The sequence below is a fragment of the Lonchura striata genome, chromosome 10 (genome assembly GCF_050655825.1).
Source record: "Lonchura striata isolate lonStrDom1 chromosome 10, ASM5065582v1, whole genome shotgun sequence".
Classification (NCBI taxonomy): Eukaryota; Metazoa; Chordata; class Aves; order Passeriformes; family Estrildidae; genus Lonchura; species Lonchura striata.
The window spans coordinates 12,725,363-12,742,064 of NC_140712.1; the positions used below are offsets into that span (position 1 = coordinate 12,725,363).

At 45.5% G+C, this 16,702-nt stretch overlaps 1 protein-coding gene across 9 annotated transcripts in view; it reads left to right on the plus strand.

Moving 5' to 3' along the window:
• The first annotated feature begins 218 nt into the window (after positions 1 to 218).
• The window catches only part of ATOSA (atos homolog A), a 48,066-nt gene continuing 31,582 nt past the window's right edge, over positions 219 to 16,702 (plus strand). For 2 of the 9 annotated variants that reach the window (XM_085588742.1, XM_085588749.1), the window contains exon 1: positions 1,968 to 2,093. Coding sequence is in view for 3 of the 9 variants with exons in the window: in XM_021537428.3 (XP_021393103.3) it covers positions 13,763 to 13,835 (73 nt within the window). In the remaining 6 variants the exon portion in view is untranslated. Of the gene's footprint in view, positions 268 to 802; positions 973 to 1,928; positions 2,094 to 13,720; positions 13,836 to 16,702 lie in introns of those variants that run through there. The other 7 variants (XM_085588744.1, XM_085588752.1, XM_021537430.3 and 4 more) reach the window with 7 other exon arrangements.

Here is a 16,702-nt window from a genome sequence, read left to right on the forward strand (position 1 = left end):
TCAGAAGACTTGCGTATATACAAGTCACTTTGTTGTACGGAGTGAGTGCCTCCCATAGGGCTCAGGCTATAAGATGGGATGTTTGTAACCTATCTCAGTGGAAGGAATTACCAGAGTAATGACTGGAGGTGCGCCAGTGTCTTTGTACATCCCACCTATGGGACCATCTAAAAGCATGAGAAACGCTCATCTGTCCTTCTGACCGAGTCCGAATCCGAGCAACAGAGCTGTCCATGGGGCCTGCCCTGGCTGCGGCACAGTCTCCAGGTAAGCGGTACATTGACATTCCAGCTCTTTTGCAGCAGTTTCCCCTTTCAAGCAGTTCTTTCTGCTCTCTAGAGGCCACTTTAGCCGGCCTAGATCTGTGCCCCTGGTGAACGAGGGATCCCCATCACCAGGGCAGTTTGTTTCCCGTTTTCCGTGGTGCGTTTAGCGGCGCGTCTACAGCGATGTGGGGGCTCGGGGCAGGGGCGGGGAAGGGGTCCGCAGCCGGCAGTCCCGGTCCTGACCTGCTTTACTCGGCAGGCTTGACGTGAGGGATTGCGCCGGCCCGTCCCTTTCGGTGAAACCTGAATTTCTGCTGGATTAAGGCGGTTGTGTAACCGCAGCCCAGCTGACTCCATTGTTCCTCCGCTCGCTGTAGTTATCAGCGCGAAGAGCGCGGCGGGCGCGGCGCCGCGGGGCAGGGCGGGCGCGGGCAGCGCTGCCCCGGGGCAGGGCCGCGGCCAGCGCCGCTCCCCGCCCCGCGGCCCGGCTCCCGCCGGCGGGCGCTTCGCACCTGGAGCCGCCGCTCCCCGGACACACGTGCTTTTAAGCCCCGGCGGCCATGGGCTCGGGCTGCTGTGGGCACTCGCAGGGCCAGCGGGGGAGGACACGTGTGCGGGGGGCAGAGGGAAAGAAGGCCGGGCAGCGGCTGATAGCACTGCGGGAAAGGCGCGGGTGAAGGGCCGCGCCAGCCCCCGTCGGAGCCGGGTGAGTGAGCGAGGGGCCGCTCCCCTCCCCGGGCCGGGAGCCCGACTGCCAAAGCGCTGGGCGGAGGGTGAGGGACGAAAGGACGATGCAAGGTTTGCGCAAACCCATAAACCCAGCGGCGCCGTCTGCGGTGCAGGGCACGGGGATCGGGCCGTGCCGCGGCCGCGCTCTGTTGCTGTGACAACCGAGCAGCTGGGCGGCGGGCACTGGGGCATTGGCCGCCGCGCGGCACGTGGGGCGCCGCGGGCCCGCCCGGGGGCGGGATGAGCGCGGCGCGGGCGCAGCGGGGCCCGCGGTCCCGGCGGGCGGTGGTCGCGTTCCCCCGCCCGAGGGCGGCCGAGCGTGGCGGGTACCCCCGGCCGAGCTGCGCTGGCCCGGCTCGCTCAGTCCTGCCCGCCGCCGGGCTGTGATGTGTGTGCCCCGCACGGCGGGAGGCGGGGAGTGCCCGACGGAGAGGGGGGGAGTTAGTCAGCGGCGAGGAGGAGGAGGCAGGGCCGGAGGCAGAGCCATGGAGAGCAGCGCCGGGCGGGCGGGGCGGCCTGTGTGACCGGGGCGCACCGCGGGGGCACGGCCCGACAGCCCGGGCGGCAGCGGCGGGCCGGGGATGCCGGAGCGGCGCAGCCCCCCGCCGCCAGCCGCCGGCCCGTGACGGGGCGGGCGCCGCGGCCCCGACGGGGCGGGCGGGGGGCCGCTCGCCGCCTTCCTCGGGCAGGCGGGCGGGCAGGAGGGAGGGGACTCCGGCAGGGGCTGCCGCCGCCCGGGGCCGCGGTGACTCAGAGCCGGCGCGGCCGGGGGTGAGCCGAGGTCTGTCGTTGTGGGATTTTTTTCCCCGGCAGGTTATAAATAGCCCCGCGCGGCGCCGTGTCGCGGAAGGACACCCTGGCCGGGCGCGGGCAGAGCCCGGCGGCGCGCAGCCTCCCCCGGCCGGCCGCCGCCAGCCCGCCCGCCCGCGGGCCCAGCTGCCGCTGCCGTAGCGGCGGGGCCGCCTCCCGCCGGCCGTGCCCGCTGCCGGGGCGCGACTGACACCGCTGGCCGGGCGGCGACGGCCCGGCGACGGCGGCGCGGCACCTCGGCCCTGTCAGACCTCGCTGAGGCAGCAGGGAAGATGAAGCCGGAACGAGGTAAACGGCTTATCAGTACATTTCTTTTTGTTTGTTTTGTCTGTAGGGTTAGAGGTAGCCCGGCGGTTGGTTTCGGTGTTATCGCTCTATTTCCTTATCCCCTCCCCTGTCATTTTGGGGGGTGGGAAAGAATCCAGGTACTCGGGCTCAACTCGGGAAATGCCAATGGGAGTGGGATGCGGAAGGTGCCCCGCGAAGGGGGGCTGCAGCCCCATGTCCTGCCTGCCCTTCGGCTTTCCATTGTCTTGGCTGGATGGAAGCAGACAAACGCCGTAGCGAAGTGCTTTTGCTGTGGGAATGCTGCAGTTCGTGTGTCAGACACAGCCGGCTCGGTAGCACAGTCCTGCAGTGCTGAGGCGAGAGTCGGTCAAAGGCAAATCGGGCATCGACAGACAAAGCCAGCAGATGTACAGAAATATCCAAATATAGCTGAAAAACACACTGAAAATAACCATAACTTACATCTGTGTTGTTTTATAAACTGACAGTGCTTTTTCTTTCCAGTTATAACTGAGATATTTCATAACAAGCATGGCGAAATATAAATTTTCCACGATTATTTGGTTATATATTATCGGATTACTGACATCTGCTTTTACAGAAAAATCAAGACGGCAGTCTACGTATATGTTTATAACACTTGAGCTCTTTTGCCGTATAGCAACAGCTGCTGATGCCCCTAGAGTTGGAAATATGTCATGACTTCTATTTTGATCCACAGGAGCAGTGATTATTGATTCGTGTTAAACCAAGATATTTTTTGAAGAAAATCTTATGAGTGCTCATCGTAGTATTCAGAATGTTAATTAAAAACAATAATCCATGTTTTCTCAAGTTTTGCTGATTCTATTGATTATCCGGTTCCTTTTAATTTAAAAACATGTTCTAATTCTGTCATAATCACTTTGGTGTTTTGAGAAACACTTTTATATAGCTCAGATATTCGTGTATTAAATGCTAACACTTACATGACATACACGTCTTAATTAGGTTTTTTAATGACATGTTTGCTAATAGTGACACTGCATACATGACCACTCTTAGGTGAATTTCTTGTTTGTGTGTGCTGCAAGGATTAAATGGTGTGATGATAGCACAGATAGTACAGAAGCAATCATAAATTAATGGGGTTTAAGTACCCTGGTTTTGAAATGGGCCTTTCTCATTGCTTTCCTTGTTTCTTAATTGCTTAAACCTTTACACCATCTACTGCAGCTGGTTGTTTTTAGGATCTGGATTTTAATACCAGACACTGAAGTTTGAAAACTGTTTACTGTCAGGGTGAAATTATATTTCAAAATAGCCAGGTAAAACCCAGGTCAATATTTGCAGCTTTAATATGTTCTGATTTAGCAGTTCAACATCTACATGACCTTTGTGTATTCCTTTCTTTAATTTTTAGGCAGAAGGAGTTAAAACACTGCAAACATTTTCAGTTGCTGTAGGATAAGTGATAAGATGCCTTTTTTTAACCAATCTGGTATAGAGAGAAGCAAATTTGTACAGAAAGCAAGTTATGAGCTGCTGGGGTATTTTTTGTGGGTTTTTTCTCTTTTTTTTTTTTTTCCCATAAGCTGGGAGATAATAAATTGAGATTCAAATACACTGTAAAGTGTTTACCACAAACTGGGCAAAAAACCATCAGAAGTTATGTCTTGAAATTCTTTTAAGATAATCACCAGAAGTCTTGAAATAAATCATGGATCTTACCAAAGGTGGGAGGGTATCTCCAGCCATTTTAGTGGATCCCTCCAGCTTAATTGTGTGCTAATACAGTAGAGCAATACCATGCACAAAGGGGGTTGTGAAAGTGCCTAAATGCCATGTGCAGCCCACAGAGACTCTTAGGAGGCACGAATCATGCAAATGTTTACATGTGCTGCTTTCTGCATAGCAGCTGTACCACAGGACACAAGCAGTCAAGTGTGTAGTCACCTGCTTCCAATCGCCGCAGATTAATAGCAAAGGGCAGAGGAGAAGCAGATCACTCGGCTTGCCACAGGTTTCTCTGCTCTACAGAGCCTCAAAATCCTGAGGAGACTCTTAAGTTCACACCACGAGTAAAGCATAAAGAAGCAGGCTTTAAACAGGCTTGCAACGTGTTGGCTTTTTTCTTTGTTGTTCTTACAAATAATTATATCAGAATCAATTTGGAGCAGAGGGGTGCAGTTCTTGTTAGAATTTAACTCAGCACTGACATGAAGATTGTAATGTCCAGGCACGTTGGGAGAGGTGTGGTTTAGCCTTTGCTGAACTACCAGTAAGGTTCTTGTTATCTCCAGCAAAGATGGATAATGCAGGAGAAGAAAGAAGAGATCTAAATGTACAACTGTTTTTATCAATGGGAAGGATTACAGAATGTTTAAATTTTAGGAGGTGAGAGGGATGGACAGAAATGAAGAGAACTTGGGTATTTGGCCCTAAGGTACTTACCTCCCTCTGTAGACGGGAAAGTTGGAAAATTTGCAGGAGGTATAGCTATGTAATGTGTGAGAGCAGTATGGAGGGGATGCACTATGGAGCTCTGCATAGCAAACCTGCAGAGCAGTTTTGTGGGTGAGGGAGAGCAGGAAGAGAGCTTTGAAAGTGCAGGTAAAAACGTGGACTTATTCCTTTGCCACGCAAAAGCACAGGGCATTCCCAGGATGTATCTCATGAGCATCACTCAGGACGTGGCCATTAGGTGGGGTTTGAGTGTGGGAGGACAGTGGCTGCTCTGAGCACATTCCCAGAACTGTCTGTACTGGGTCTAGGGAACGCAGTAACTCAAGTACTGATGGCTGCTGCTCAGCTTCACCTTCCCTGTGCTGCCATTCTTAAAGTGAACTGTTGTAGCATCTTAAAATACAGTGGTCATGGCTCCTCAGCTGAGGCTCCACTGGTGCCAGGGAGAATAATGATTTATCTCCCTTTCTTACATACAATGTTTTTGGAGTGATGTTTGAGTTTGGGGTTAGTTTTGGTTGTTTTTTGGGTTTTTTTCTTTCTGCAGTAACAACATATCGGGTTACCTGGCTTTGATCCATGATATCATCTCGATTTGGTTTCTGCAGTACAGCTGCCTAGTCAGCTGCTTCATGCTGCATGTTTGGACTGCTGTTTCCTTTCTCAAGTACAGAGCTTTGCTCTTGCTTCTATTGAACTTCGTTCTAATGACTTCTGGTCGCTTCAGCAGTTTATTGAGTTTGGAAGACAGAGAAAGGCTTCGTAGCAGAGTGCTTGCAAAGTTTTCCAGCTCAGCTTTGCTCATAAACTGTATAAACACACTGTTTCACCATCAGCATTAATGAAAACATTGCATAATGTCAGGGTGATAGCTTGCTGCCAAACTCAGAAGGCTTGTTATGTACTCTTAGAGTACACTTGGTGCACAACTGGAAAACATCTTGTGGTTTAGATGAATCTACAGTATAGTCACATTTTACTGTGGAAATGTTACAAGACATCAAAAGTTTTGCTATAGTCTAAATAGCTGGGAGTTATTGCTCCTTCCTCCTCCCTCCCCCTCGTTGCATGAATGATCAGTTAAAGGAGGAGGACAGGCTTGTTTGTCTCTAAATGAATGCTGGTTGGTGTTTTATCAACTTATTCTAGTATTTTCTTACTTTCTTATTGCCTTGCTTTGTTTATTCCTCTATGTGTGCTCTCTGTGTAGAGACGATTTTGTTTTCACTGACAAATTAAACAAAAAGCAATCCTTTCTTACTTTCTGAAGCATTAATTCCCTCCTTGAGATTATCCTAATTTACAGAAATGACTTTCTGTCTACAAGAGAGGAACAAGCAGACTGAAGATTGCTTTTTGTCTTCTCCTTCCTTCTTTGCAAGTCAAACTTGGATATGTGCCTCAGGGTCTGTTTGTAGTAACTGGGTTAAGGAGCTTCTGCCACATTACTTGGTGGGTTGGTGTGGAAAGAGGTAACTCTTGGTTCAGCAAAAGTCTGTTTACTACCTCCTGTGGGAAACATAGCTGAGGTATTTTGGGATGTATCTGTGGGGAAAGCTGCAGGAGAGATTAATGAACAGTTGATGGAATTTAGATTCTTAGGAGGAAGGATGAGGAGGCATGGGACTTGGGGGAAGTGAGCTGAACCAGTGTGTTCAGTTGTGGAGTTGGTTGTTAATTTAGGAGAAGTGGGTAAGGCCCTTGTTTTTATAAGCATAAAATATGCCCTATATTAACTGGGGAAGATGTTATGGAAAACTTTTTAGCAAACATGATGTCCTACAGAGTATGCAGATTAGGAAGTGAAAATATATATTGAAAAAGGGTGAGTGTTGTTTTAGTGTCCTATATAGAACCATGATCCAGACACTTCAATTTTGTAGTATCTTCTCCGTGAAATGTCACAAAGCACTTAAACTTTCCAAAGGCAGAATGATGTAGCCAGTCAACAAAGCAATAAACTGGAAACGAGCTGCTTCCTGCTCGGTGGAGCTGTCACTCCCAGGGCGCTGGGGCAGTGCTCGGGGCTGGCTTGGGTGCCGTGGGCTGGGTGACGCTGTGCCTGCCCGGGAAGCGCCCGGGCGGACGGGCCGTGCCGCGGGCACGTGCGGAGCTGCGCGCCCGCCGCTCCCAACGCAGAGAGCGAGCACCTGCAGCTCTCCGGCTGGAAACCCACCGACCCAAGCGAACCCACCGGTACTGCACTCGGATCCCCTTTACGGGGCATGAAGCTCTAATCTCTGCGGAGAGCAGACTTGTCCTGATTACAGATAATATATAGATGTTATATATATGAGTTCAGATCATATATAGATATTATACATATGAGTTCATATGTGTGAACAGGAGCAGAAGTCCTTTCTTTTTAGTTGAGGGTGGAGTCTAAATATTTTCAATACAGTTCTGTCCTTGCTCCTGAAAAATAACAATATAAACTCTCTTTTCATTAAATTTATGCTTCAAACATTTATCTTGGAAGAATTCTTCGCTTTTAGGTGCTTAACTTTCTAAAAATGTTAGGTACCAAAAAATTTAAAATGTATTTATTTGTAGAATGGAAAATCTCAGGTTTTAATTTGAAATGCCAGCTTAGTTTTCTTACCTGTTCTGCAATTTGTACCTAGCTATTGACAGCAGGGCAAGTCTTCCTGTTGTAAAAATATTTCTTGGGTTGCAAGGGTGCTTTTATCATTGTTCAGCAGTGAAAGTTTTTCATGGCATACCTGTTTCTCAGAGAGAACCATCCCGGAAACAACTTTGCCGTTTTATTTTTTTTTTAGTTTGCTTGGTGTTGTCCATATTAGCTGCCTTTAGCTGTTGGTAAAAGAGATGCTGCTGGAGTGGCATTTAGGTGGATATTTTGGGGCTTGTGGATATGCCAAGCCCATAGGCTTGGAATATATAAACTGACCCTTCTGACCATATTCTTTACTTGCTGCAGTGAGAAATTTTGGCATGTCAGATCAGATCCCTGGGGTGAAACATATTAGGTTTGACTTTGTTGTTAAGGGCAGTGTTGACATTATTATTGGATCTGAGGTCTGCCAGCTTCTAAATGTTTTTAAAAATAAGTTAACATTTATAAATACAGATCCTCATGAGAGACAAGAGTTTGCTGCCAAATGAAATTCTACTTATTAAAATTAGAAGTCTTCTGTGAAAACAGAGTAACTGATGAGAACAAACCAGCTATATGATATTTGTTAAGAGAACTTGCTCTGTCTGCTTCACTGTTTATAAAATGTTTCTTTGGTATTTTGACAGACTTCTACTAATAGCAGCTGTTTAGTGGTAGGGAAATGGCCATAACCTTTTATCTTTCCAGCAATGAGTTTAAGGTAACAGTCCAGCTATTCTTCTACTCCATAAGATCTTGCAGTTTAAACATAGCGGTAATTATTGTCTCCCTTCCAATGTAATACTTGATAAACAATGTTCTTTAGATTTCTGAAAGTGTCTCACATCATTGTCTTTCAAGGAGGTGGTAAATTGTTCAGTCTTTGCAGGTCATTTAAATTTAATGTTTAGACAGAAGCCAGCTTTTAAGTTAAAATTGTTTTAGAAGTGCATGTACAGTTGCATGGTTACCTTTGTACTACCCAGTACTAAAACTCCATGTATAAGTAGGCAATTAAGGATGAATGCAAATACAGAAGAGTGCCTCATGGACCTGGGTAGGTAGCTGGACTTTGGAAGACTTCACTTTCATTACCTATTCCTTTTTTTGCTGGTCTCGTGCAGGGTGGCGTGACTATAGCTACAAGCACATGGCTGAAGCCATGTGAGTTATTCTGCAATCAGAACTGTACTGAGATTGGAAGAATTTTTTTTTTTACAAAGGCTACTTGTAAACAGTATAATTGAGTTGTAAGTAATGAAAATTCTCCATCTTTTCTTAACAATTCAGAGTTAATGTGACCAAGTCAAAACCGTCTCACTTGTACTAATACATTTCCTTCTATATTAAATGGTCCCAACTAGTTCTTTGGCCAGTGATTTTTCATGCTAGCTCTGGGACCAAAGCCTGTGCAAGTTGCTGTCTGGGATGGTGTTAGAACATCACATTGACTCAAAATGCAAAGATAATAGGGTAATGTGAGGATGTTCTTGGGGATAATTTGGAGAGGCAGCTGAACACACAGGGAGGGAAGCACTCTGCATACATGAAATACTAATGACATTTCATGTCTGTGCTGATTGTAACAGTCCTTATAATGAATAAAGGCAAACAAAATAGTCTCACTGAGAAATCCTATGAACAGCTTTGTTTCTTCAGGAGCAGTAAGGGGAGCTCTTCCCCCCCATACACATTTATTTTGGTTTAGCCACTTTTCTTTACATGGGCAGGCATGCAGTCTCTCTCTGTGCAGGCATGTAGTACCAGTAACCATGGGCAGCTAAGTTTCCCTCTTAGCAATGATCAATGCATTTCCCAAACCCGTTGGCTTTTTCTAAGGAAAAAAAACAAGTTGGATTTTCTTCAGAGGCATAAAAAAGGGATAATATATCTGAAAGAAGGACTTTCTGGTTGCACATGAGCAATGTCATCTGTTTTACATTATACAAGTTAGTGATCTTTTTTCCACCAAGATCCCTGGGAACCATGTTGTTAAGTAAGTCCATTTTGGATAGTGAACTACTTTAGGGAGTCTATGAGCAGGTGACTGCTTGTGCTGATTTAACCTTTTAATGGTGCTTGCTGTGTATGCAGGGATTCCTTTTGCCCACTAATAGTCTTCAGGATTTCTAGGACATATTTCACACTTCTCTATGCTGTAACAAATGAAGCTTCTTTCTCAGGTTGCTGTGCAAGTATCAGCTTGTTTTGTATAATGGGGACAGGAAGGGCAAAAAGAGACACAAAACTACAGTAGAATTTAGGATGGCAAGTATTATCCCATATTCTCAGTACAATCAGCACCATAATGAGAGGTGGTAAAGTGGCAGCTGATTTCTTCTGAGGGACAAGGGTAGGAGAAGGAGAGGTGCAGGAAGAGCTGCTGTGGTCAGCCTGCTTTTTTTTTCAGAGCAATGGGAAGCCCTTCTCCCCTGCCAGGTATTGTTCTCCTTGATTCCCTGCCAGGGCACCAGCCCAGCAACACAAGTGAAACAAACCATGGCTCAAACTCACACTTCCAGGCAGATCAGCAAATTTGGTGGAAGGCTTTGTTTGCAGACTTGTGGTGGGGGCATAGAAGGTGTGTAAGAGCAGTATCTGAGTAGATGTCTGTGATGGCTGCTTGCCATAACTTCTGTGTTAATAGAGAGTGAAGTTTTGATTATGCTTTTTTTAATGTGCAATTTTCTGTAAAGTCACAAGTAGTGGTGCATTTCCTTTGTATGTTAGATCTGAATCTTTAAACTCCTGAATCTTCAAGACTTCTATTTACTTGTTCTTTATTTTTAAATTTTTCATTAAGCAGGTGAATTTGAGGGTAGGGGAGAAGAGAATAGTTGCATCAAGAAGGGAAGAACTTCAGTAAATATTACAGGGATGTGGAGTAAAAGAGGAGGAGTTTCCTATCAATAGGAACTGAACAGGGACAAAATTGTCAAGGTCAGCAAGGACTGGGAACGCAGTTAGGTCAAAGGGATTTGATACCAACACTCATGCTGCTCAGAGGTAAATCCTTTTGTCTCTGCTATAAATATATATTTGAAATTGAGTTTCAAGTATATTTTCTATGCAAGTTTTCTCACTTCAGTTGCCTTTTAGTGAAAAGTATAACATTGCTTTATTGTAATTTGAGGGAGAAACAGCTTCTTCCTTTTGAAGCACATGCTATTGGAATCACCGGAGGAATTTTGTTTACTTTGGGGAAACCATGAGAAACAAAGTATCTGGAGAGCTGGAATTGGAGGATAAGCATGGGTAATGCTTGCTGCTGTGGCTGTACTAGCAGTACTACTCATGGTGTAACTGCCTACACCATGCTAATGGAAGCAAGGTGTGGAGGACCTCTCTGAGGAGTCTGCTGGTAAAAAGTGGAGGAGTAAAAGCAGATAGCTAGCTCATGCAGGGGAAACAGGAGGAATAGTTGATAATACTGGAAATGTCTGAAGGCAGAATCAATGTAAAACTGCTAGAATGCACACCTGGCTCATCTTGCACCAAGCAGTCAGGCCAGTCATGGCTGGCTGTTATTGTGCTGCCTCTGGATGTTTCCTACAAGAGCCTCGCTGAATTAACAACTTTCTATGAGAAAGTATTTCGGATCCTCTAGAGATGAAAGTTATAGTGCTTGATGTGCATTGGATGGTCTTTCATCCATCCTCATGTTGAGAAGATGTAGTGGCCTTTTATAAATGTTTTAGGACACTTTTTGTAAGCTGGCAAAATGAATTCTTGTGTAAGTTCCTAGTATGAAATTTGAGCAAGTTTGTTACACACTGATTTTTATTTTATTTGGTTTTAATTTTTGTTTGATTTAAAAATATAGCAGGACTGTTAGCATCTGATGCTTTCAGCTTCTCTAGGTGTACTGTAGACCGTATGTAGCCTTTCTCACTCAAGAAATTTGAGTTTGAACACCAGTAAAAGGAAAACTATACATGGAGTGTGAGTGGTATATCTAACCATCTCTTTAACATGCACTGTAAGCATCAAGAACTGACCTCAGCTTTGTTCTGAGGAATTGAGCATCTGTACTGGGAAAAGGGGAATAAGGCATGAGACCACTTGGTGATTTTATGTTCTGCAAATTAGTAACTCAATCCAAAATGTTTGTTTCAAGGAAGGGATGTGTTAGTAGAAGTGTATTTTTATTTTTAGCTTGTCTCCATGACTAGGCTGTGTAAACATAAGGTGCTATGGAGTCACTTAGGCTTTGCTCCTTAGGGGTCACATACACACCTTGCTTTTCCTGCACAAGGCAGGGCTGGAATCCGAATTAGAGTGTTTTTCTGAACTGCCTCATTACTAGACATTCTGTGCTTTGGCATGGCCCTTCAAAGGTTGAAGTTGAGTGTTTTTTATAATGTAAGGATGATGCCAATTATGTCTGTTGGCAAGTGCCTCTGAATTGATGTGTAATTTACTTGATACTGAGATGAACAATACTTGGCTCTGATTTCCTGTTTTATGGAATGTGTAGGGCTGGTTACTCCCAAAGTGCTGGGATAAAATCCATAGTTATGAAGACCTCACCTTTTTCATTTTTAGAAGTGTTATTTTATTTGTGGCAGAAGGTGAGTTAAAATACAGTCTAGTTATCTTGATTATTGCCTGTGGTTTTGCACAGTGTTAGAAGAGTGAGCATAATAGTAGTATTTGAATTGCAGGTACTTTATGATGATGAAGTATGCAGCCTAGGATAAAGTCCTATCTACACCTCTGTGTGCTACCATATTCTCATGTAAAATAACTTGTGCCTCTGGAATTTGTGGGAGCACAAGAGATCGAATAAATGAGTAATGTCCTTCAAGGTAGTTTTTGTTTTGATAGAATTTCTAATATTGCAGTTTATAAATTTAGCATGTTATTAGGCCGGATGCTTTCACTTCTGGGTGTTCATCCACAAACAGTCACAGAGCTCAGCTCTGTGTACCTACAGCTGGTTTAGGACTGTAAGCTTGAAAGCTGGAGTGTCAACAAGCTGTCCTACTTTTACTGAATTTGAAGATTATGTGGTGTGAAAAGGATCTTTGTGGTTGCACTGCACTGCAGTAGCACAGTGTGGGGAGACTGTTCAGGAACAGTATGGTGGGTAAGTAATGCCCATCATCTAGAGACAGCTACTCATCACTAAAACATTGTTAGTTGGCTTGTAAAAACAGCTGGTGGCTCCTGAATGCTGTCTCTGCTGGCCCCAATGGGAATTGACTTGGGTGTTGTTGCTTCTGCTTCTTGTTAGCAGAACTTTCTAAACATACCATGTTTACTAATGTAATAAATATTCCTCTTACCCCTCCCATTCCTCCTGTAGATACTGAATAACTGTTTTATAGAAGATCATCTGAGTTCTTTTCTCAAATGCTAGGTAGTTGCTTGATTAAGAAAACCTGAAATTGCTTTTTCAGACAACTGTGTGAACGACAGTGTTTTTGTAGAAGTAAATGTTCCATGAAGGAAAAATACTTGGAAAGCAAACAGGTAAAATATACAGGAAGCTTGAATGTCAGTGACTAATGAAATGGTATGTTTTGCGTTTAACTCTGTAAGGCACTACATGTATGTGAGATCTTTAAATGGACCAACTACTTCAAGGTATCTGACCTTCCTCAGATAAAATGTCTACTTAAAAATCTTCTATACACTGTGTTTTCTTGCACCCACAGCTAAATTATACTGGTATATAAAAATGTGAGTGGGGAAAAGTAATTTTGTGAAGTGACATGTTTTCCATGCTCTTGAATGGGTTAGTGAGTGGTACTGGATTTTGAATGTGGTTGCGTAGTGTAGTTTGATCTGGACTTTTCATAGCTTCATGGTATCTAATTACAGAACAAGGGTTTTAGTCTTGCTTTGTGATGTGGTTAGGCTGAGAGTGAGATAGGATTTTTGCACTGATTATGTTAATATGGTTACTGTCATCTGACTTTAGTACTTGTACATACGTCAGAACTGGATGAAATTGTTCAACGTAGCCAGTACGTTGTTTAGACTATACCTAAAATCGTACATGCTGTTTTGAGACTACTCTCTTGAAACAACCTCATAAATTAGTCCTCAGAAGTGCTCATTACAAATACTGAAGTAAGAGCTCCAGAAGTGCAAGGAGAGCTGGTGCGGGGCCCTCCTCCCCTGGAGCTGCGTGCTCCGGGAGGGTCAGAGCAGTGAGGCAGCCGAGCCACTCCCGAGCGGGCTGAGCAGTGGAAAAAGAGCAGCGGGAAGTTGGCTGGTGCTGGCTGGCAGGAGGACGGGCCGGCGGCTTTTTCCGCTCCAGATGTAAATATTCATCGCCTCACGGACTGCAGCTCGGGCTGGCTCTCCGGAGCGGTGCTGTGCGGGAGCATTCCGTGTGCGGTGCCAGCTCACAGAGGCGCGGCAGCGGCTCCCTGCCGGCCCGGGCATCCCTCCGCGGGGCAGCGCGGCCCCGGAACGCCGGGCGTGGCCGCGGTGCCGGTGGCTGGTGCGGCCGCGGGCCCGCCCCGCTCACCTGGCCCGGGCGGGCGGGCGCGGGGGCCGGGCCGGGCCGTGCCGAGGGGGCCGGGCCGGCCCGGCGGGGCCAATCGGCGCCCGGCCCTGTTGCTATGCGCGCCCCTACTCTGCCTCTTTGTGGAGGATGCCGCGGGCACCCGCCGCCCCGCGCCGGCGCTGCGGGGCTCGCTGCGGGAGCGCCGGGCCGCGCGGAGAAGGTGTGTACGGCAGCGAGCCCTCGGGCCGGCCCGGCCCGGCCCGGCTCGGCTCGGCTCGGCCCGGGGCGCCGCGGAGGGGCCGGGCGGAGCGGCGGGGGGAGGCTGGAAGGCTGGCGGCACCAGCCCGGACAGGCTGCCCGGGCGTGGAACAAGTTCCAGCTGTGTAACGCAGAGTGGTGGCAGTCGTTGGCGGTGTCTGTGTGAGAAAGGTGATTTGAAATCCGCCGGTACTGAAGTGTAGCGAAGTTTGCCTCTCCGTCTGAGTCTGTAAACAGTTCCTTTAGAAAGCCAAACCAGAGTTCCTCCTTTCCTTCCGTGTACTGAGCCTATGAAAGCCTTCATTTCTGTGAGCTGGGGGTTGGCTTGTCGTTTTCCTTGTTTAACGTTCCCTTAAAGGAAAGTAATGGACAGCCTAAAAATTAACTCGGTTAATTCATTGGGTTGTTAGGGCAAGAGTATTAAATGTCCTGGAACACGAGGGGAGGATTTTTGAGCCTTAAAAGTGAGACGTGTAGTTAAGTGTCAGATGTGCTAACAGTTGTAGTTAGTGTAACCATATGTAACTGTTTGACTCTTCATTGTTATGAGAAAAAAACCAACCTCTTCCTCCTCCCAAAAGCACCCTGAAGCTTAACTGAGTTTCTTCTGTGCCTTGTCATGTAGGTCAAGTTTCTCTCTCCTCTTTTTTTTTTTCCTCCAGCAGGAGGAAACTATTACTGTATTTTGATTTCTGCTAGGAACAATGCATGAAACATTATTAGCCCTTTGCCACTACTTGTTTGTCTTGGGGCAAATGAAGCTGATGCAAATATGTGAGCGTTGGGGGCAATAAAAAGATGTATTTTTAATTATCATCTTACTGGTTGTTCAACTATATGATATAAAAAGCCAATTGATATTTTACTGAACTCAGTGCAGAATTGAGGATTATCTATTCCTTTTTATGCAAACTTGTTATCTAAAAGTGTAAATGTTGCTCTGACCAAGTACTTGCATATATATTTATACACATATATTGAATAGCTATTCATCCTGTGTCTAGAGCTTGTTGTTATTCCTCTGAAAAGTGCAAGAGTTCTAATTTAAGTGAACTTGCTGATTTTGGATGACCCCCACCTGGCGCAGGAGGAGGAATGATTCCACTAGTGTACTCTTGTGTTTTGTGTGGGAATATTGGCTTTGAATCACTGAAGCATTGCTTTGGAAAGTAGTAAGGAATTTTTGAGAGGACAAAGTGAAATTTCATAATTGCGTAGATTAAATTTTAAATATGTGAGTCTGCCATTTTGCTATGTGGAAAATTACCATATATTAGGGAAGAGGGAGACAAACTAGATTCTTGGCTGAAATTCTGTTAAGCCTTTCAGTTTTGCCCCCATATAATGTTTTATTATTTGGAGTACCAGAAGACTATTACAGCTTAATAACATGACTTACAGTGCAGAAACTTGTAAATAGCTGAATTGTACTGTGTGACACTGTTCAATTCTAAAACTCTCAAAAATGTTCTTTTGTTTTATGCATTCAAAATTCTGTAGTAGGCTCTGGTGTCCATTTTAAAGTGCAGTCTTTTACACAGCTTGAAAGTTGTAATGTCCTCATTTATCCTCCCAAATAAAATTTAAAAACAATTTTATGGGCCTGGCCACTCTCCCAGAATTTTTTTTTTTAGATGGGAAGCATATATTGTCTCTTTTGTAACTTTTTTACTTTTGCAGGTTACTGTTTAACTACTTAAGCGCAGGCACTGTAGGTGAAGGTTAATAGCATTGGAAAAATGACCCAAGGAGCTTCATGCTGCTCCACCATCATCAGTTTCATCTCTCAGAGTTCCTTGCATTTCTCAGGAAGAAGCACAGTCTCTGCCTTTGGTCTGCTAGCCTTATGCCTCTCCCTCCACCCCACCCTCTCCATAATTTAGACTGCAAATACTGAAACCTACTGAAGCTGGAGGTAGCCTTACTAGCTAGGAGGAGGATTTTGGGTGGTCAAACATGTTCTGACATAGTTCCACAAGATAAATTACCCACCACTTAGATGACAATGAATGGTTTGTAACATCAAAGTTTTGGAGATCAAGTAGCACAAAGAAGACGGGTACAAAAAGAAGCTGCAGGAGAAGAGGTCAGATGTTATGAAAATAGTTTGCTCTGGGCTTTTTGTTTTGTCTTTTTCTGCATTTCAGATAAAATAATGGAATTCTTGATCTGCATTCCTCACCTGAGGACACTTCCTAACAAGTCCTGTGCTTTTTTTCTGTGTGCTTTTTTAATTACCCTAATAGTTAGTTCTGTTCTAGCAGCAGTTCTGCAGAAGTTCTCAGCTTGTAGGTGTGATTTCCAACTGACATGATGTTGTAATAAAGTTATAGGAATATCAGCTCCTACTTAACCTGCATACTATAATGTTTAATGTCTTGTCCATTAAAATAAAATTATTGAATTCTTGAGTGTTTCTATCTCTTCTCCCTGTTAATGCTCTTTAAAAGCTTTATTATTATCAGTGCATTTGCACTCTTAGGTTTGTTTCTTATTTTCTTGTTTTTCAGTTATTTTGGGGAAAAGACTGCAGCTCAGTGGCATTAGTAGGTGCCTTGCACGTAGGCAGAAAATGTGCTTAATAATTCTTCCCCACGACTGTATTTATCTTGAGCTTAGTTATGCCATCAGTGTTCACATTCTTGTTGCAGCTGAACCAAGCCTCTCGAGTTGATATGGTCTGATAGTCAGAAAGCTGCCCTGGATTACTCCAAGCCTTCACATGTGAAGTCAAATATCTGTAATGGAGAATTTTCCTAAACATACTAAAAGGAAAACCTTTTCAGGCACTTCTAGACTGTTCACTTGCATCATTCTCTTGAGCCAGAA